This window comes from Nanorana parkeri, unplaced genomic scaffold, assembly GCF_000935625.1.
Source record: "Nanorana parkeri isolate BGI_ZX_2015 unplaced genomic scaffold, ASM93562v1 scaffold167, whole genome shotgun sequence".
Lineage (NCBI taxonomy): Eukaryota > Metazoa > Chordata > Amphibia > Anura > Dicroglossidae > Nanorana > Nanorana parkeri.
The window spans coordinates 1612528-1635425 of NW_017306435.1; the positions used below are offsets into that span (position 1 = coordinate 1612528).

Below are 22898 nucleotides of genomic sequence, written 5' to 3' on the forward strand. Positions count from 1 at the left end.
TTTACTGCTACTGGTGCTCCTTTGGAGATTTCCCCTCACTTTTTATTCTGGGGACAGCGCTGTACCAGACAGGAAGTGATGAAAAATCTGCAATAGGGAAGCAGACAACAATAAAACGTTGACAGGGGTTATAGCACTCCACCACTTGATTTAAAAGAAACATTTTCCCCCGGAAAGGTTAACTCTGCTCTATCTAGCAGGGCAAACCTTTCTGGGATGCCCTATCTTTTTTTTTTTTTTTACATTCTCCTACAAGTCCTCCTCTGCTGATTAACAGCAGCACTGGGCAGGTACAATAGCCAGCCTGCTATTGGCTATTGCAATTTGAAGTGGCCAATAGCAGCCTAGCTATTCATTACACTGCTATCTGTTAGCTGCTGGCCGCTGTCAGAATTCAAAAAAGAAAAAACAGCAGATAGCAGAGGGAACATTAGCTCTTCTATTATCTGATGATCCCCCTGCTATCTGCCATCATTTCAGGGAGGTGCCCTCTCCCCTACCCCCCGTATTACCACCCCGTTCCCTCGCAGATGGAGAGGGCACCTTCCTGAAATTAGTTTTTGCAGGTGGTGATGTCTGCATGTGTGTTGCTTCGTACTAATTATTACCATGCGTTTTTGAAAAAGGTAAATGCATGTCTTAGCTGCGGTAAGAAGGCCGTTTAAAAATAGGCTGCCCTTCCGCAACACACCACAATGCCCCCCTCCCGTAGCGCAGCTGCAGTGTCGCATTGCATGCGTGTGAATGGAATCTAGGGCCTCATTTACACTGAGCATTCTGGTATTCCGGCAGGCAGGATTAGATGCAACCGCTGTAACCGTTCAAGTTAATGAGACACCTGCCGCCTCTGTAAGTGGCAGTCCACATGTAATCATATATGATACAATTACACGCAGTTTTGGAATAGATGACTGTCTCTGGATGCAGGGTCCAGCAATGATCATCTATTCCAAACACATATGATTACATGAGGACTGCGGCTTACAGCCCTTATCAACCTTTGTAATTGCTTGCATAGCCTCCCAACACTAGGGTGCGCTGTTTTACGATTCCATGCTCTCTACTCTATAGAATACCGCGATATGCCTATTGTGTCCTCGTAACAGGATCCAATCCTCGCGCTAATGTGGTAAGCCGGAACAGATGTTTGTCTTCAACATAATGGACGGCAATATACCTTTCCATTGCAAGAACTGGAGACATTTCCTGGAGTTGTCATATGATCGCGCTGTCACTTGTGTTATGGAAACATTTGCCAGTAACCAGGAAGAGATGCTGCAAAGTGCGTTATTTATAGCTAAATCTGTTCAGATATCTGTCTTCATGAGTGCTTTCCGGTGTAATGAAGAAATGTAAACCTCTTCTCATATAATCCCTATAGGTAAGCTCGCCTCTTATTCCTTGTTCTCAGAAATCACAGTATGTTTACCTGGCATGAGACTGGAAATTGCCATCACATGTTTGTCATTATTCCACAGACTGATCATAAGCGGTCAATACTTTACAATATGTGGACTCAGTACAGATACAGCACTTTACCCCTCAGTCTAGAGTCCCCTCCATCCAGCACTGCAAAATCAGGTAAAGTTTTTCACTGTTTTACTGCTAGACCTTCAGTGTCCCTAAATTTACTTATTTACTGACTGGCAAAAAGTTTTATATATTTAATCTAAAAAATATTTTAAAAATCATCAAATTTTCACCTTGCTGTACAGATGGAGGTCTAGCCGCAAAAAACAAGAAAAGGGAATACAAAATATATAAACACATAGCAATCGATACAAAATCATTTCACTGATCTCCGTGCACTATACAGTACAGATAATTGCCCGCTCTTACTAGGGTTGCCACCTGTCCAGGATTCACCCGGACAGTCCGGGTTTTGAATGCTGTGTTCGGGTTTCATGGCATCAGAAACCTGGACACATGATGTCAAGCAGACAGGGACAACAAAAATTAAGATAGGGGCTACTGGCCCCCCACTAAAAACAGTCTTAACTGTGATATTTACATATTAATGGGCGGCGCTATGTACATATGAATAAGCTATGACTTATTCTCCCCAAAAAATGTCTGCGCATAGCTACAGTGTTCGGGTTTCGCTTGAAATAAAGGTGGCAACCCTAGCTCTTACCCTCATTTCTCTTTACACTACACTTTTGATTAGGGGAGCTAGTGTGTTATAAAGTGTTTAGTGTTGTTTTTTTTTTTTTTTTAATAAAAATAGCAAAAATAAATGGTGCAGCAAGCCCACCACATTCCCTATAAACAAATGCTACTTATCTAGCAGGGTTACCATACATCCCTTTTAATTGTTCACTCATTCACATCAGCCCTTCTGTATATTTGCGACCCCTGTGTGTGGAATCAGTGACAGAGAAGTCGAGGACAAAGTGTGCACTGTCGCTGAGACAGATTTTCACCCACACAGACCTAAGGTGCCCATACTCTGTTCGGATTTCGGACGGTGTTTGAGGAACTGGATGAAATTCGCACAGTGTGTACTGCTGCAGGCACCCTTTCAATCGGCATCCCTCAATTCGCTGACCGAAGGAGCCGAGCGGGAAATCTTTAACCCCTTCATGACTGAGGCCCTTTTTTCATTTTTTGCACCCATGTTATATTCCACATTTTAGGCCTGAAAATGACGTAAAACCCCCCAACATTATATATTTTCTGAATGCCAAGACCCTATAGAATAAAATGGTGGTAGTTGAAAAATAAGAGATGGTTGGGAGCCGGTTTTATTGTGTCACAGTGCTACTTCTGAAACAGCAGAGGGAGAAATGTATGAATAAAGCTGAACTCTTATAGTGAATCTGCCTCCTTGCTCCTGTTTAGCATTGCTCTGTCCTGTGACAGAATTAATAACTGTCCCCCTCTTTATCTTATGTCCTTCTTTTGCTATGACTGAATGTACACAATATCAATAAACTCATTTAAAGCCTTGTTCCCCACAGCTGAATCTGACACATGGCTGATGAGGGTTTGTCACTCAGGGATCGCCTGCCTTTGTTTCCTGATCGTGATTATCACCTTGCCTATTTCCATCTGGTTTTCCATAAAGGTAAAATATTGCTGAAATCCTTACCTCATCATTCTTTTTTTATATTGCATCGGCTGATTTCATTTTCTTTTAGCAGGCTTTTTTCCTTTTTTTTTTTTTTCACCTGCCAGTAACACATTTTCTGTTCTAGGGTGACGGCGCTTACTCAGAGTACTGTATCTACGAAAGTGCAGTGTTGTAAGACACTAGGACAGGACTACAGAACACAGTACCCTCTGCTCTTCTACAGAACACCTCTCCTTCTATAAAACATAGTGGGGAGGTGTTTTGTAGTCCACAGATCTAGTTGGAACAATGATAACTGACAACAGTTAGGGCAGGCAGAGAATGTTATTAGCTCACAAGATTTCTGGCAGGGCAGGCTTAAAGGATATTTATTTGCACTTATTAACCAGATATAACAAAACGTTTTCTATGGTATATTCAACAAACCGAAAGGGAGTAAATAAGAGAAGTTCTTTGTTAGGGTTTACATACACTTAAAAGCAGAACTGAAGCATACTTTGATTTTCCATATTAGGGAAGTGGACAGCTATAATGGGCTAAGCTCTGCTCCCTACTAACCGATTATTTAATTCCATCTACTAGATTTTTTACAAGAAGCCTGCAGGAGATGGAATAGACACCGTGCTGTATCTTTAGAAAAAAAAAAAAACTTCAGCTGTAAACTAGCAGGTCTCACAAATAATATGATTAGAATGAACTGTATGTGGACATGTATAAGGTATGACAATTTAATTCCTGGAATGGACTGTAAAAAAAAAAGTTTGCTTACCTATACAGTACACTAGCAGCTGTTGTCACTTTCAAAGTAGTCCCCTTGTGAAGTGACACACTTTTCTAGACGACTGTGCCACTGCTGGAAACATTTCTGGAATTTGTTTTCCGGAACACTAGCCAATTTTCATGCAAAATGTGATGTTAATCCGCTGCTCCAGAATCCTGTCACGCATTTAAAGCCAACAGCACAACGCACACGTGTTATTTCTTCTACTACTCCGTAAGGACTGAGTCAACTGGTCTGTGACCCAGGAGAGTGCATGTTAGAACATATCAGAGCATGCATGAGTGTGAATAGCTGTGTGACTATACCACCATAGTGCTATGCTGCGGGCTTTCCGGGAATTAAATTGTCTCACATCGTTGACTTCTAGAGTATCCCTTTTACCCAGCTTCAGACATAAACTTTGTTTCATTTGTGGGTGAATTTGGCAAAGGGTTGAAACTTCAGTTCGTTTTCTTTAGTTGTTTGTGTTGCCATTGGATGCAGCTTTCCTCAGCCCCCCTGGTACTCATACAAGATGGGAAGTCTCTACAATGGAGTAATAAGCACCAGATGAAACACCTTCTTAGTAGAGCAAAGAGGGATTAGAATCAATATTATGTTCTTATCGTCCTTCGCACCTTTTTGCTCCCTTTGGAGAAATTTCCTCTCACTTCTTTTCTACAGGACAGGATGTAAAGCAAGATTTCCTTAATGACAGCAGGTTTAAACATCACCTACTCTATCATATCCTTTCTCTCCAAAACGAAAAAAAAAAAGATGTTTTGGCTTTAGATATACCATACCATGAGATAAGACTGTATGTATAAGACTATGGGGTCTATTCACTAAGCTGTAGGCAGCCGAGTGACTAACTGACCCGAAGCGAAGCGAGCCGAACGCTGTTCGGCTATTCACTTCAGGCTTGTACAGCTGATTCCAGCCATATATCGGCTGAAATCAGCCGTACATCGGCTGTCTTCGGGTCGGCCAAACATGCTAGCTCGGTACCTCTGTGGTACAGAGCAGAATAGAAAAACAGTTCAAAAAGTAGAAAAAATCAAATAGAAAACGATTGGGCAGAGCTAGCAGTGACAGCTAGCTCTGCCCAACTGTTTTCTATTGGCCGGGCGGTTCTGCTGCCATTAAAATGAAAACAAAAAAAAACACCATAGGAATGCATAATTACATTCCTATTGGCTATTTCAATTTCCAATAGCAAATTAGCTATTGCACTCACCCTCTGCTGCTGTCAATTACTAGAGGGGACCTGATGGAGAACTTCAGGTCCCCTGTGGGCGGGTGCAATAGCTAGTTTGCTATTGGCTATTGCAAATTGAAATAGCCAATAGGAATGTAGCTGTGCATTCCTATGGTGTTTTTTTTTTATTCTGATGGCAGCCAACGGCTCCGATGTCAAATGACAAAAAAAAAAGACAAAGACAACAGAGGAGGGAAAGGGTTACTCTGCTCGATCGAGCAGAGTAAAACTTTCCCGGAGAAAGTGTTTCTCTCGCGGGCAGCCTGCAGTCGCTATCTAATAGCGGGAGACTCCCAGAGTGTCCGGGAGAGTTGGGCTATCTGGAGATCAGCGTCCCTAGTTACCTGGTAACCAGGGACGCTGATCTGTCTGTGCAAGTGGCCGGAGCCAGCCGTGAGATGATGGCTGGCTCCGCCCAGCAGTCAGTAGCAGGCCGTGCGGCCAGCTTCGGCTTTCACCTCGGCTCAGTCGAGCCGATGCATATGCCTTGGCTCGACTGAGCCACTCGGCCGACTTCGGCAGCTGTACGGGGTATAGTGAATAGCCCGTACAGCAGCCCTTCGGTTCTACTGAACCGAAGGGGTCCTGGGGCCGAAGGATCAGCCGAAGCTACGCCTAGATCCTTAGGCAGCTTAGTGAATAGACCCCTATATTTGACTATTCCCTTTTTTTTTACCGTTCATCCCAGACTTCAGTAGTGCATTCAATGGAATGTGACTTGTGACTCCTCTGTGGCATTTTTTGCAGAAGGTGCTTTGGTGTCAAACAACTATATTGAGGTTTTAGGTTACATTAATGAAAGGAAAACTCACAGGAGATATGTAAACCTCATCCAATATTTGTGCAGCTTCTTACCATTTATGCAGTATTAAAAGTAAGTCATGCTTCAATATTTTGCAACTTTACCAGGTTGTGCCTGAATATGAGCGAATGGTGATATTTCGTATCGGACGGGTAAAACCACCCAAAGGTCCAGGCTTGGTTCTGATTGTCCCGCTTATCGACCAATTTCAGAGAGTAGACATGAGAGCCAGAACATTCAGTATACAGCCCTCTAAGGTGAGTACATGTTTGCAGCTTAGCACTGTAGAGAACTGACATTTCACTGTTCACACACCTACATAGACAGACTGTAGCTTTACAATTTTTACCTCCGTCCCTTGGTGTTTCTCAGGTTTGTCTACTTACTAGGCTGTCATTTCAGTTAAAAGAGCAATGAGATTATACAGTTAGTAGACCACAAAGGTGTTCTGGGAAATTACTGTAGTTTCTGCCAAGTCTAGCGGCATTTACAAAAAAAAGATATATTAAAGGAGAACTATGGGGTTAGGGCTTTTCCCCATAGTTCTCCTTAGGGTAACGGGAGGACACAAACTAGAGCCCTCCCGTTACCCTAAGCTCAGTATACCGGGTGCTACAGCTCGCGGTATACTGAGACGCTAAAGCGGACCCCGACAATTATGTCTGGATCCGCCCAGCTGCGTGAGTGACAGCTGGCTCTGCGTATCTAGAGGCAGAGGCATCTGTACCCTCCCCCGTCCGTTCCACCAGTCAGCGCTGGCGGGTCGGAGCGGGGGGAATCCAGCCCCTCCCCTGTCACGGCAGAGAGCCGTGACAGGATCGAGAGGTGAGTGAACGCCGGTATGTGTTCGCTCACTTCCCGATCTACTGAACCGACCTGTGACAGTCTCATTGTCACAGGTCGGCTAGAACTATGAGGTGAGTGAAAAGCACTCACCTCATAGTTCTCCTTTTTAAAGGTAAACTTTATTCAAGTACTCAAATATACATCAAGTCCTGGAGAAACTACTCCTTCAGCCAGCTCTCTCCTTTTATGTCAACAGCAGGACTGTACTCATGTTGTACCGCAGTTTGACAAAATGGGGCAGCACAGTGACTTAGTGCTTAGCACTAAGTAGGTTATATGAGTTTACTCCGGGTACTTTGGTTTTCTTAGATTGTAAGCTCCTGGTGGGCAGGGACTGATGTGATTGTACATTATGTAAAGCACTGCATAAATTGTTGGCACTATATAAATACCTATAATAAATAAATATAAAAAAGTCATAGATATTTCTTATGCTGCTGGATGAAAGTTTTTATAGAGCCGGAAAACAACTCAGATGTGTTTTTGTGTTACATCTATCAGTCATTGAGGCTTAGCCAACTCACCAAGCAGCATAAGGGCCTGTATTGATGGGTTTTTCCACACATCAGAACTTCATCTCTCCCCATGCAAGTCAACGGGAGTAAAACACAGCTCAGAGCAAGTTGATGCTGCTTAGAAGGCAGTCAAATGCAGGTCAGAAGGAGGTCAACTGCAGATCAAATGCTCCTGTCAATGAACTCTCAATGATTTCAGACGCTTCTTAACCCCTTCACGATCTATGACGGGATAATTCCGCTATGAAATCTGAAGGGGTTACACAGAAAAGTTGCTGGGAGTCTGTTCCGTTTTGTAGAGCCCGCTGTCGGCTTTACAGTAAAAGCGGTAAATAGTACATACAGATAAAAGGGTGTTTGCAAAAACGCCTAACACACTGGGGGAATTTATCATAGCAATTACGATTGTTTGAACTTGCACGGAATATATTTGCACCAGATTTATGATGCTAGTGTAATGTTGTTGATAAATTAGGTTAAAGGAGAATTATGAGGCGGTATACCGCGAGCTATAGCTCGCGGTATACCAAGCTTTGGGTCACAGGAGAATGCTAGTTTGTGTTCTCCTGTGACCCTAAGGAGAACTATGGGGAAAAGCCCTGACCCCATAGTTCTCCTTTAAATAGACTTCAGGAAAGAAGACTTGTAACTTCAGGCAAAAAGCTTAACTGTCGCTTCTTGAAGAAGTGGTCATGGGGACTTAACTTGTGTCTTTCCTTGCGTCCCGGCCGAAAATGTGAATTCCGCATGCGCCAGCCCCAAGATGCTTTGCAGCCGCCCATGCGGTTTCACATTTTCGTACGGGAGCACGCAGGGAACACACAGGTAAACCTCTGTTAAAGCGTTTTTTTTTACTTTTTGCATATATCTACTGCTTGATAGCAGTAGATATATGCAAAACAAACTGAGGGTTTAGAAACCCTTTAAACACATCATCTTAGATTAAATAGGTCCCACAACCTCAGATAAATAGAACTTTGAACATTTCTCATGTGTTGTTAACAATGCTCGGTTATGTTATCACTGAAGACATATGTTTGGTCATATATGCATGTGAGAACAGTTGTTCTCACTGTATTCTGCAGTGGTCAGCTGCTGAAAAATTCCAGTAACTGCTGAACCACTGACCACTGAATTAGCCCTAGATGTTTATTGCATTTTTCCACCACGCACTGAAGGTCACTGGAGCAGCACACTGTTGTGCAGAGACCTTGAATAGAGTGTATACCCCAGATAGCAAGGATAAATTGCTACAAACTTGTGGCAGGGTGAAATTGTAATTTTGTTAACTTGCTGCACACATTTCTAGCAAGTTGTAGACTTGCAGAACACTCGCAGCACAAGTTCTAGTTGACACTTTTTAAATTTGTAGCAAATTTGCTTGGCAAGTGTACAGCAAGAGTCCTGCAGGTCTTAGCAAGAGCTCTGCAAGCTCGCTGGTCCGGAAACTTGCAATGCAGACTTGCTGTAATTGTGCAACAAAATTGTGAAGCTTGGCAAGTCTGTAATAGTTTAGCAAGTCATTTTCAAACTTGCAGCTCAATTGCTTGCTATCTGGGACTTTGTACACTGCCAATAAAATAAAAAAAAACAATCCATGGCACCGCTGCCACCCAGCAGACAGTAGCCATATGCTGAAACTGACTGTTGTAGAGTGTGGCTGGTGTGAACAAGATCTTAATGTCTGATATATCACGATTGTTGGCTGAAGGACAATATTATAAAAGGTAAGTTACATTGATGGGGATTGCTTCAGTTGCTATGTTAAGGGCTGTGGACATGGGCTTTTGTTTGCATCAGAACAGTAATGAGGCCAGAAAGCCGCCTCCATGCTCCCCTGTCACTTGGTGACGAGGGAGCATTGAGCCGGCTGCCCTGACAATCAGAAAGTCAGGAATTGTGTAATGACTCGCTGCCCAGGCTTCCTCAATGGGACTTCCGGTATCGGTATTCAGTATCGGCAAGTACCACAAAAATTAAAAATATTGGTTCTTGTACTTCATACCAAAAACCTGTATCGGTGCATCCTACTTTGGACTTCATGATTAATATATCTGTAAAAAGAAATCCAGCTGCTGTACATTCACTGCAATGATTTGGTTCTCAATGTGCACTGCATTCCTTGTACAAATAAATGTTTGTTTCTAGGTGAAATCTCGAGATGATGTGCTGGTGTCACTGAGAGCAGATGTACACTTCAGGGTATGTGACCCTGTTCTGTCAGTCATGTCTGTCCAGGATCTGAACTTTGTCATTCAGCACACATCAGAGAAACTGCTGGCACAGAGCCTGGGGCGCAAATATTTCAGGGAGATCTATGGAGACCGCGTCCGAATTGCAGAACATCTGAAGGTGAGCAGGCATAAAATCCGTTATATTTTGTCAGACTGACACAAATCTTTTCTGTCAATGCACATGTTTTGTTGGGAAGTTATGATGCTCTGTTGGTGGCCTGCATTACTATGCTATTTTAATAATGTTTATCCATAAGTTGTCATGTTAACAGAATCTCCCCCCTCCTACTGTCAGAATACAATAGCCTGGCGGGGGTATTTCCCTATCCAGGTGTCTCTTCATTGAGCACACAGGGATACGTTTTTCGACCAGATTTAGTCATGTGTAAGTTTTGCATTGCTTGGCACAAGGTTCTTGGGTAGACTGGCAGTGCAATAATAAAATAGGGTAGTTCTAGGAAGGTTAGTACACTGCTTATGGTCTCTCCTGGAAAGTGTACCTAGTGCTTTAACTAGTAGGGAAAAAGCACAGGTTCACTTTAATGTAAATCTTTAAACATTTTTTTATGGTTTAAAAACCGTGTTTGATTATTTGTATATACTCCAGCATAGTGCTCCCTGCTCCCCTTATCTCAGTCCACAGTCAAGGATAGCCATACTTTGTCTAAACGTAATAAAGGGGCTGCCTTTTTCTTGCAGCTTGTGATCTCCACTGATTGCATAAGTGCAGAGCAGCATAACAATCATTGACTTTGGCTCCTAGCAGTCATGACACTGAATTGATCAGGTCTGTGAAGAAGATACTTTACTTCTTCTGACTCCTTGTCTGCAGGGTCAGTTCAGATGCAGACAAGCAAAATGTAAACATTATTTACCTGGCCTTAGCATATGATGATGAATATCACGACACAGGGAAGGAAAAATGCATAGTAGGTTATTGGTATCTTTTGATATGATAAAAGAGCTAATGTTCTTTGAGAAGTAATAGGGTCACCAAAGCACATAGGTCCACTTTATTGATCCGTATTTTATTGAATTTCAGATAAACTTTGTGTCACAAGCAGTCGCAAAACAATGTGACAACAAGTGTAACAAACACAGTGAATATATACATCAGTGATATAACCCTAAACCAATCAGTGGTGATAACCACACCTAGGGCTGTCCCTACCCTACTGCCAAATGAGGCAGTGGTCGGCCACATGAGGCAGAGGCGCCCCTGGGGGGGCAGGGAGGGGTTTGGTTGGCCGCGGTTGTTGATGATAGTGTTGTGGCGGGGGGGGCTTTGCGTTGGATGCTGTGGGACGGCCGTGCTGTCAGCAGCTCTCTGTCTGGTCCCACCCAGCTCTCTGACATCACCGGCTGCCAGGAGCTCGGGGGGATGCCAGACAGGGCGTTCCGCTCAGCTCCCTTGGAACCGATGATGGGATCGTATATGTTTGTGTGTCGCAATGCACTTATGATTGCTTGTGACACTATATTTAGCTGAAATTCAATAAAAAAACCAGATCGATAAAGTGTACCTTTTGAAGCTACAGTTATCCTTTCAAAAAGATTCTAGGAAGCATAAGTAGAAAGGACAGCGGGAGGGGTGAATGGAGAGAATAAAGTGTATATTACATAATTAAATAACTGAACGTCACTTAATGTGCTTCTTCTTGAGCCACTGCTTTGTTGCCTTGGCGGTATGTTTTGGGTCATTGTCATGCTGAAAGACCCATCCACGACCCATCTTCAGTGTTCTGGCTGAGGGAAGGAGATTCTCATCCAAGATTTTACAATACGTGGCCCGTCCATTGGCCCCTCAATGCGGCAAAGTCGGCCTGTACCTTTAGCAGAGAAACAGCCCCAAAGCATAATGTTTCCAACTCTGTGCTTGACTGTAAGGGATGGTGTTCTTAGGGTCATAGTCAGCATTTTTCTACCTCCAAACACGGCGAGTCGAGTTAATGGCAAAGAGCTCAATTTTGGTCTCATCTGACCGCAGCACTTTCTCCCAATCCTTCTCTGAATCATTTAGATGTTCATTGGCAAACTTCAGACGGGCCTGTACATGTGCCTTCTTGAGGAGGGGGACCTTGCGGGCGGTGCAGGATCTCAATCCATGGCGGTGTATTGTGTTACCAATGGTTTGTTTTGTGACTGTGGTCCCAGCTGCCTTGAGGTCATTCACAAGCTCCTCCTGTGTAGTTCTGGGCTGATCCCTCACTTTACTTTTCTCATGATCATCCTTACCCCATGAGGCAAAATCTTGCATGGAGCTCCAGCCAGGGGGTGATTGATGGTTATTTTGTATTCATACTATTTGCAAATAATCGCTCCAACAGTTGTTTCCTTCTCACCAAGCTTCTTGCTGATAGTCTTGTCCTTTGACAGCTCTTTGGTCTTGCCCATGGTGGTGAGGATTGAATGGAAGAAAGAGATTACGTGGACAGGTGTCTTTTATATACATGACGAGTTGTTGTTAGGAGCACCTTCTTAAATTGACAGGACTAATCTGTGTACCACATAGCCAGTCTGTGGGAGGAGCCAGAATTATTGTTGGCGGGTAGGGGATCAAATACTTATTTTACTCACTGAACTGCAACTCAATTTATAACATTTGTATCATGTGTGTTTTATAACCCTGAGCCACACTGGGGATTACAGTCTCTTACCTTGTCAACGATCACCGCAGTGTCCTCCATCTTCCGGGTTCCGTCCTTCAGCTACATACAGTATACCGCTCTGAGTCAATCACGGCAGGCTCTGTATTCCTTAATACAAAGCCTGCCGTGATTGACTCAGTGCTGAGCCAATCACGGCAGGCTTTGTATTCATTAATACAGGCTTTGTATTAATGAATACAAAGCCTGGTCTGATTGGCTCAGAGCGGTATACAGTATACCCGGCGTATAAGACGACCCCCGATTTTCGGGCGATGTTTTTGGGTCTAAAAACCCGTCTTAGAAGTCGGCAAATACGGTACACCTATGATAAAATTATAGACCTTTCATTTCTTTGTAAGTGGGCAAACTTACAAAATCTGCAGGGGATCAAATAACTATGTTCCTCACTGTATATACAGGATCAGTAGGAGGGTATTAGTAGTAAACCTACTTAAGTCTGTGATGTTTGATTAACTCTCTCTACTTCCTGCATCACCCATCATTTTTAGTCGTCCAAGGTAGGTCAGAATCTGATGAGGAGCTGTGAGGAAATTTATAATACAGAATTTTTTAAGGCAGCAAGTAGTGTGTTCCAGCATCATGAGCAGGTGTCTTCCAGGATCACCAGATTACAGACAAAATTAAGTGGGGTGGACTGGTCACAGCACAGCAATGTCTGGGTGATAAAACTAGGCAGTGCTCCCTGTAGGTCAAGGTTTATTTTTTTTATTTTGACTTTTATTTTGACTGGAATGTAACTTTATTAATTTGCCCCTAAGTGCTCTTTATTAAACATAGCTTTTGGTCTTTGGCAACAGGTGGCACAGATGTTGCTGGCCTGTCTCTGTGGGAGAGGTAATAAACAGACAGGTTAGAAAAACTGTACAAAGCAGAATAGTTCCCCCAATAGGCTGGGGGTGACAGGGACCTCTTCCGCTTGTGTCTTCCTCTGTTCTTTGAAAAAAAAAAACGTATGAGCCAGACAGAGCCAAGGTTGCCAGTTTTTGGAGAGCTTTGCAGCACTCCAAAAACTTTGACCTTGAGGGCAGCTTGATTGTGCCTCTTATGTCACAATATGTCTATGGGGCTCCTTATACTTTACCTAGAAAGAGAGGAAGGCAACATATTCACTGGACATTAGTAAACTTGTCAGAATTCTTTTCTTTTGTGCAGGCAGAGTGTACGCTGTATCAAGTGGCTAATGCTGTTCTTGGGGAGCATCGACTGGCTATGTGAAACTTTGTATAAACGGCTTGGAGATAGTTATCAGCAGTACTTGTTTCTCTTCTGACTTTACAGATCACTTTAATATTTCCTTCCCATGTATTACAGGAAGATATTAATGAACAGGTAAAGGTATATGGGGTGTTTATTGACCACACAGAGCTGCAGCTGGAAGCTGTCCTACTATCCCATGAAGAACATGTGAATGTTCCCATCACCCCACCTGCTTTTGGCTCCCATGGTGGATTGGAGCAAATGGTTGCACAGCTTGTGTCACTAGCCAAGCAAACTGTAACAACAGGCTCATTGCCATCTCCAGGTGAGGAGCTTTAGTTATGCAGAGTTTAAGGGAGGCTGCATTATACATAATTTATAGGAAAATATACATTCATGAGCAAGAAACACCTTGAATGAAAAAATGCAGATTAACTCATAAATTTAGTCTGAGCTTTCTTACAATTGTTGAAAAATCCATTTAAGGATGACAGGTAATCCAGCATATTATTTTAAATCAAACTTTATTTGAATATGCATCAAAAACATGCCTGATAATGAATCTTATTTGAAACAATTGTCATGCTGGGAATGAACATCATAAAAAAACTGATCAGCATTTACACAAAAACAGTCTTAGCAAGAACAACTCTTACACCCTTAAAAGAGAAGTGAACCCAAACCTATTTTGGTTTTACTTCTCTTGGGTTACAGGATTACATTTACTTATGCGCTCTTGTGAGCCAAAGTCAGCATATAGCGGGCTGCTGCCAACTGTAAGCTGACAGCGCAGAACCGCACTGCAGCCGGGAAGGATCCCAACAATATTATCAGAATCCACCCACTGTCTGATTGACAGCTGGCTCTGCCTCTCTAGAGCCAGAGCTGGTTGTGGTTGCCCCCTTCCCTCTCTGTCCCTCCAATTAGCACTGGAGGAACAGAGAGTGGAGGGGAGAATCCCTGTGGGGAGGGCTGACTGACAGTCCTTGGTCTCTGGAGGGAGGAGACCATGAGCTGAGCAATCAGTGGTTAATGATCTCCCAGCTCTCAGTATATAGAGCTTGTATGTGAGAGCTGCGGTGTCGAATGCTGGCTCTAAATATTAGGAACAGAATATTTTACTCTTCCATTACCTAAAATGTCATTTTCCAAAATAATTTATGTCTGTTAGAGAGACCTGGGAAGGCTAGTAATTAATTCACTTGTATAATTCTTATCCTGAACAGCTCTATGGCCAGTAGGCCAGTGTGTTTAAAACATATCTAAACCCAATTACAAAAATGTAATTATGTTGCAGGTTATCAGTCCTCAGATGTGGTGACTGTATTAGTTTCCTTTATTTTCACCTGGTGATTCTGCCAGTAACACACTATGTTGTTGTCCTTGGGTGACAACACTCACTTACCCTTCTGTATCAAGACAACAGAAACAATGACTATGGTGCCCTGCCCTTCTGCTATCGTCCATAACATAGAGGGGTGTGGTTCTGTCGTTCTCAGAGCTAAGAACAATGTAACAGGTAACAGTCAACACAGGCAATTCAAACAGATATATATATACCAAAACGCTTTCAATTGTATAATTAAGGGACCAACTAAGAGAAGTTCATTGTTAGGCTATAGATACCTTTACAGGGATTGTTTAGTGGGTTTTCATATATTTTCTTTTATTAATGGGATTTTACAAATATTTTTCTTTTTTGGGGTCGTGCAAATATGAAATATTGCAAATAAATATGTTGTTATTATCAAAACGCAGCCAGCAGGTGGAACACTTGTTTCCTTTTCAGATGTTTAGGTGTCTATCTTTGGCAAGTTTGCTTAAAAGAAATCTGTTGAGATCTGAGTAAATGTGCCCATATACCTGCCGATTATCGTACATTAATCGTGGGTGATCCCGCGATCGTACGATAATCGTCAGGTGTATGAAAGCGTGCAACCGTTTCTACTGTACGGTCGCACGTCTTTTGTCTGGCGAGCACGATGGAAAACCTGCCGAAAATCTTAAGATTTTCGGCAGGTTAGTGGCGTGCTCGGAAGACAAATGCAGAATGGGCCGGTGTGCACACTGCCCGCTCAGCATTGCAGTCATCGGAAGCCCTCCCCTCAGCGGGGCAGGTTTGTGATGATCGCAAGTACGATCTGCCTGTCCAAGATGGGCAGATCGTACAAACTTTTAATTACCTTACAACCATCGCACGATAAAAGTCGTGCGATGGTTGTAAAGTGTATGGCCAGCTTAACTGTGGTCAGTGTTTTGTTCTATTGTTCAGCAGCAGTAGGCTCCAAGTCTCAAAAACAGCGTATATAAATTGGGATGCACCGATACATTATAAAAGAGAAAGCATGTAAAAATCTGAGAGTCACATCAAAAAGGACTTTAAACACTCTCATAGTAACTCACATAAACTTTCCCTTTAAATGCAGATTGGTAACTTTATTATAGATTTAAAAAGGAACATCATTAATGGAAGGGAGTACTTTCACTTGCTTATCACTTCACAAGTAATGCATCTCCCTACCAAATCTTCCCAAGGTCATCACATCAATTATGAGTGTTCATCCTGCTGGCCATGACATTGACTGACCCGCTGTTATCTCTCACACACTCTTGCCAAAAAAGCGTTTCCTTATAGTTCTTGATTTATGAGGAACCTTCATTGTCCTGGAATACTCTGATGGTCTAATAAATAGTCAGTGAGATAGTGTATGGAAAACATGAGTTACTGGAACAGCTATTTAACCACTTCATGTCCAAAGCTTAGCCTGTTTGTCATAGGTAAAAAGTAAAACGCAAAACCATGTCCTTATTGTTTTCAGATATTTAATCACTGGGGGGAAACTGATTAGAGAAATATGGAGGCTTCTATTACTGACAACCTTGCAAAACTAAAGCTGTCTATACACTAGCAGAACTTTTGGGGTCAAACTGCGGGCTGAATGAAAGGAATATAACAGATTCATCCATCCAGCTGCTAGGCTGTTGTATTCTGACAGTGGCGGGCGTGCCTTCTCTCAGAATACCCGAAAAGTGATGGTAGCTGATTGGCTGCCATCACTGAATGGCTGGAAATGTTCCTAATGCCTCCTTTGAATTTCTGATTAAAGGATGCTGGTTGGAAGAGTGCCGACAGGGCCACCCACTGAATTAATTTTGGCCGCTTCTTCAAGATGGCCAGCCTAACAGTTTCCGAGTATGTAGATAAGAAGGTCTTACTTTACTGGTGGCATACACATTGCAGCTGAGTGGCTCAAAATGTTTTGGATTAGGAGGATTTATTTTTCAAAAGGAGGTCAACAGTGGCAGCATTCATATTTCACTCATCACAGGTTTTCCTTTAAGGAAAAATAAAGGGATCTGGAACAATGAATATAGTGTTAGGACAGGTTTACCTAGTGACAGAGGTGTCTGCACCATGCTTCCCCCATCTTGCTCTGTAGGCCTCAACGCAAACAATAGCTGGATGTGCTGGCCACCACAACCAACCATTCTTTGTGTCTATGGGCAGCTTACAGGTACTGCATTGCCTTACCAACATTTAATCTAACCATCCCTTCATTAATCTTTCTCTGTGTCATAGTGACAGTTGGCTGGGCAGTTCAGCTCTGACATCACTTGCCTGCATGAATGGCCTCATTTTAGGATATATTAACAAGTAAATTGTTGGGATTCAGACCAGCTAGATGTTTATAGAAAACCTGTGATAAGAAATATGTAGGCTGACATTGCTGGCCTCCTTCTGAAAACGCTAGCTGCCTGACAAAAACTGATACAGATTGGTAAAGCCAGTGTCACGTCAGAAATCCTAATCTGTGTACTTGTCTGGGTCTATGACTTGGGAAGTACTGAAGCTAGAGGATCAGCATGTTAAACTGGCTATTACCTGCTTGAATTTTTGCTAAGTCCTCTGGCACCCCTCTTCATTCAGGCCCCAAAGTTCTTGGCTGAACAGCGAATGCTGTGAATCCACTGCAGTCACTATTTGGGTATTCTGATAGTGGTACACCCATGCCTGGCAGGGAGGGGAGTGACTCCCCTGTCCAGGCTGTTTAGTATGGATGGGGAAATCAATAATTTTTTCATGTTCAGCCCTAAGAAAAAATGCACAGCATATGGCCTGCTTTAGCCAGTGTGCTAGTATAGTTAGAAGAAGAGGCCAGCCTTCATACTTCCTCAGTAAAAAAAAATTTCTTTACATTTATACTTGTACAACATTCACTTACAACAAATGAGATGCTCATTTTGCATTTGGGGTAGAGCTGAGCCCAAGAGTTTTAGGTGCTTCTCCAGATCACAGCATCAAATGTCTATAATCTGCATCCTTACAGATGTTCTGTTTTTCTGATGGTATGGTATTTCTGCACCTGTAATTTAAAGAGATCCGTCATAAATGGATGCTGCCATTCTCTGATTTCTGGGCTCTTTTCTAGTTCTGTTGTTTTCACTTGCAGTGCCGCTAAGAGAGTCAGAGATAAGCAGCTTCCATCTAAGGGATTTCACAAGATCATAAGATTCCATTAAAAGGTCTAGTAAATGACCATGTCCTATATAGGAAGCATTTCTAACAAAGTACACCTGTCAGCCATAATGTTTAAAAATAAAGGATATCATCACTTTGAACAGTAAAAACAGAAAATTGAAAGTCTTGTATTCTATGTAAACAAGAACCACACACAATGTCGCTCTTACCTTTATTTACAAAAGTGTTCCTCTCTTAACTAGTTTTACTTCATTGCCAAGGGTTTGGCTGCAGAGCTCCCTTCCTTTTTCCTGTTCCATATTCCTTATTTGCCCCTCAAGCTCACTTATTGGGGGGGGTCACAATGGTTAAGGCTTAAGGTCCCCACACACCTTACGATAATCGTACGATAATCGCGGGAAATCCCGCAATCGTACGATTATCGTAAGGTGTGTGGAAGCCGTGCGACCTCTACTACTGTAAGGTCGCACGACTTTTAACTTACGGACATGTTCGAAAACCCGCCGAGCATCGTACGATGTTCGGCGGGTTTGTGGCATGTTCGTACGATAAAAGCCGTACGGGCCGGTGTGCGCAAGCGCACACTGCCCGTTCGGCATTGCGGTCATCGGAAGCCCGCCCCTCAGGGGGCGTGGCTTGCGATCATCGCAAGTACGATCTGCCTATGCAAGATAGGCAGATCGTACGTTTTTTAAAGTACCTTACAACCATCGCAAGACAAAATCTTGCGATGGTTGTAAGGTGTGTGCCCAGCCTTAGTCCCACAGTCATTATTTTATTAAGAAAGTGAAACCAGGATCAGGATCTTCAGCTCCTAGCATTGAATGTGGAATTTAATGGGGAATTTTAAAGCAAATGAGTTGCTTTGTCCTGAATGGGCAAAGAACAGGTTTGCATTAAGCATGGGATGGACCTTGGTGCAATGAAAACTCAGTATGCAGTAGTATAGTATCTACTTGGCCTTATGATCAGCATTTATTATGCATAGGAGAGGTGATAACTCAGTTATATTGTACAAAACAGATCTCTTCTCTGTTTCAGTTGCTGATTTCACATTACAGCAAATGGATTTCCAGCTGAAAGGGATCCTTTCAGAATCACTGGTCTCTGAAGTGGGTGCCTGCTATCAGCTGTATGTAACTGTGCATAGTGGCGAGAACATTTCCTATTTTATTGACCTCACATCAGGTAATGATTCTGTATGCATGATGCTGACATTTATATATTTTTTTTTCCTTCCCCGGTTCCTACTTTCCTCCCCACATCAACATGCGAATTACCTTTTTAAGTGAAACCTCATTTTATACCCAGTGATGTCATCATCTCTGCAATACAGGCAGATCATAGCTGATGGGAGGGGCCAGTACATGGCTTCCTGAAAACATCACAGGAACCTGCTTCAGTACTCCTCTCAAGAGCCCCACAGCCCTGATACAAGCAGAGGGCTGGATCTTAGGAGGCAAATATCAAAATATTTTGATGGGTGGATATCTGTCTGGAGGAATGGGCGTTCCTAGGCAGGCTGCATCCCTGTGGTAACGCCTTCATGTGATGCTGAAATTCCATGATTAACAAACTGAAATCCAATGAATGAAAGGGGTGGGCTAGGGATAGTCAGGCTAAGAGTTAGATGATGCTGGATGTCCCCCAGCCAGTTAAAGAGGTAGCTTAATCTGATTTGTTGCAGCTTTTAATGCAAACTTTGAAAAGCTCACTGTGTGCAGTGAATTCAGTACCGGAGAGGAGCCTGTACAACTGTGCAAGACTGAAGGAAAGGCTGGAGTTTAGGGCTAGTTCACACCATAAACAGTGCGTTCCGGCCCGATTTGGGACTAATAAGTGCCTGCGGTCTGGTCCAGTGTGGGCAGAAAAAATGCTGCATGCACAATTTTTTTTGACCGAACCAGAACGGGCGGGCGATCGCACTGAGGCCAGGGGCGTGGCTGCAGTGCCATTGACTTCAATGCACTGCCACGCCCCCTCCCGCCCCTAAAACGCAGGGAGGTGGCTGGGATCCGATACAGTGCGTTCTGGAACCAGATCAGGCCGGAAATGCACTGTTTGTGGGGTGAACTAGCCCTCAACTACTCTACAGTGTAGGAGAATATGAGCTAAATGTCTGTTCTGTTTGTTATTCTGTGTGCTTCATTGTCTGTTTGATCGCTCTTTTATTTTCACCCGCTGTTTTCTTCAAGGGTCAGTAAAATCAATGGCTGATAATGTAGTTTTTTGGGAGATAGGGAGAGTCTTTGGGGTTTTTATTATCTCTCGGGGACAGCAGTGATGAGCTTGCTGTCTTTAAGGTGCCTGAATGTTACAGCAATAGTTCATTTTTGTAATACTTACAAGCCCCCCCTGGCACTGTTAGTGCCCCATTACACCACAATGCCCTGCACCACAAAATATGCATTTCCATGTATTATGCATGCACTGTTTTAGGACACTCTACAAAAAATGAGCTGCAATGCCCCTCAACACATACAGAAAGAGGGCTTGCTGCATTGATGTACCTCAACACATGCAGAAAGAGGGCTTGCTGCATTGGTGCACCTCAACACATACAGAAAGAAGGCTTGCTGCATTGATGTACCTCAACACATGCAGAAAGAGGGCTTGCTGCATTGATGAACCTCAACACATGCAGAAAGAGGGCTTGCTGCATTGGTGCACCTCAACACATACAGAAAGAGGGCTTGCTGCATTGGTGCACCTCAACACATACAGAAAGAGGGCTTGCTGCATTGATGCACCTCAACACATACAGAAAGAGGGCTTGCTGCATTGATGCACCTCAACACATACAGAAAGAGGGCTTGTTGCGTGGTGTCGTTAAACATGAATGCCACCACAATGCACGTATTGTCGCACATTGCCAGAAAGTGCTAATTTTACAGCTGTTTACCACAACGGCCTGGTGTGAGCAGGTCCTTGTGGATTGTCCCAACAATGGTCTCTGTTACTAGACTGCATGCAATTATGAAAGTCATTTTGGTTCTAAGTTCCAGTGTCTGTATATCTGTTGCAGGAACTATGACAGACTTCACCTTTCCCTATTGGATTTTTAATTCATTATACTATGTACCATGAAATTGGGATTGGGAACACATGGGACTCTCCCTTTGTGGCAGAAAATTGAGAGATTCCAAGTTAGGCAGTATCTATGACGGGTAGATCAGTCCCACAGGGACATAAGATGCTAGTGGGAGAGTACAACCGCCATACTTCACCTCCAACTACAATATCTGGCTTGAAGTGACTTTCTGTAAATTCTAATCAGTCCTTTTTTTTTTTTTTTTTTACAGGGTCTGGCAGTTTTGGTGGGGGGGTTTTTCCTGGAACCCCTGATGTCACTCTAGAGATGACAGAAGCTGATCTCATGTGTCTCATTAAAGGAGATTTGAGTCCTTTGACTGCATATACAACAGGCCGCTTACGTGTTGTAGGAGATCTGAGGACTGCTTTACAGCTGGAGAAGGTTTTACAGAGGATAGCAGAGAGATAACATGAATGTTTTACTATTTATGTTTACTTAGTTTGCTATTTTATTCTTGAACTTTATTAAACATAGAATATTATTATTTTGGACTTTTCTATAAAATTAATTACACTCCTTTCTAAATTAGATATAAGCCTGGGCTTGGTTTGCCTAGGATCACCCAAGCCTGCTGAACAAATTTGACGTCCACTTCTCCCTCACGGCTCAATCAGTGGCAACGGGCAATTCTGCCCGTTTATAACTATGGGGCAGGTGAAGTACCTTTCTGCAAATGATTTGGGTGGGGAGGGGGCGGCAGTCACATCTGAGTACTTTGGATCAATCTGTTACAGAAAAAAAACAGTATCCAAGAGGCATTTATGTTGATAAGACTATTTTGTATGAATGTGGATGTTGAAATCTAATCAATAAATAGCCACCATTAATATTCCATTGAGTCTTTAAACGTATCTTAAATGCTTCCAGGAGTAGCCAGGTATGTATGTAAAGTAAAGCATCACTATCTGTAAATCAGTCTTTTAAAATATGGACAAATGGGATATCACCAGAGGTTCAAAATCAAATCTAAAGACCCCAGTACAAGACAAGTGCGGAAAACATCCATTCTGAAACACAATGGGTTTATTGAATAACATGTTACATTAGTCACGTCAGTTAAATCAATATAAGATCTCCATATTTTCCTGAGGACTCTCATTTCTACAAACTCTCCATTGAATTTTTTTCTAGGCTGTTGTAGATGTTGATCATTTTATGAGGCCAGTGGGATTACAGAAACATTTTTAATGGAGTGTTCAAGGGAATCTGAGGCTAAAGATGAATTGTGTAATATATTTATGAAACAGATTGGTGTACAGCTTGCAAACATCTGAGGTACAATTGGTATCTGTTCACGAGATTTAAAGCCTTTCTCCAGGTTAAAAGAACCTGATCCTCGCTCACCTCTCTCAAGGACTGTCCCATGGCGACTTCACATATAATGCAGGGCATTACGAGTGATGTCAGCGGGTCTCTGACTGCTGGAACTTACGGGGAAAGAGGATGCGGGCACCAGTGTCAGAGCCTGCTCATGTGGGGATCAGGTGAGTAAAAGTCCTTTTACACTACACGAGTTCCCTAGACAAAAAGTAGTAATTAACCCTTGCAGTGCGGGGGGAGCCCCTCCCCAAAGGGAGTTTTTTTTATTTGGTACTCTGAGAAAAACTGTAAATATGTAGATATCCCTATTAGTTTTAGTATGACAAAGATTCTTATCAGCCTGAGTCACACAATAATATAATGGATAATTTCTAAGAAATGACTGAGAATGAGCTTACTGTCCTATGACTGTACAGACATGATTTCTTAGAACAATCTGACACTCACAGAAAAATTGGTTGTAAATAAATCTTCAGTCTTATATGACCATATTCATCTGCATTCCGGATAAAACAAAAAGATTGTAATTATGTATGCTCTAGATTAGCCTTTCTCAAACTGGGGTGCTGCCTGGGTTTGTCAGGGGTGCCATCAAAAATGAATTAAAATTCCCCCCAAAAAATTCCTGGCCATTTCAAAGTGACTTTTTC

General features: G+C 42.8%; 1 protein-coding gene across 1 annotated transcript; it reads left to right on the forward strand.

The window, feature by feature from the left end:
* The first annotated feature begins 1482 nt into the window (after nt 1-1482).
* STOML1 (stomatin like 1) lies at nt 1483-21414 on the forward strand. The gene is made up of 7 exons (XM_018554650.1): nt 1483-1581; nt 2961-3067; nt 6001-6150; nt 9403-9606; nt 13469-13679; nt 18876-19022; nt 21137-21414. The coding sequence occupies exons 1-7, from the start codon at nt 1509-1511 to the stop codon at nt 21334-21336; spliced, it is 1092 nt and encodes a 363-aa protein (XP_018410152.1). The 5' UTR covers nt 1483-1508; the 3' UTR covers nt 21337-21414.
* Nucleotides 21415-22898: the final 1484 nt, after the last annotated feature.

Bases quoted from the DNA above. Each gene is read 5' to 3' on its own strand.
- STOML1 (XM_018554650.1), top strand. From the start codon at position 1,509: ATGTGGACTCAGTACAGATACAGCACTTTACCCCTCAGTCTAGAGTCC. The intron at 1,582-2,960 runs GTAAAGTTTTTC...TGTTCCCCACAG, and splicing joins ATCCAGCACTGCAAAATCAG to CTGAATCTGACACATGGCTG. The intron at 3,068-6,000 runs GTAAAATATTGC...CAACTTTACCAG, and splicing joins CCATCTGGTTTTCCATAAAG to GTTGTGCCTGAATATGAGCG.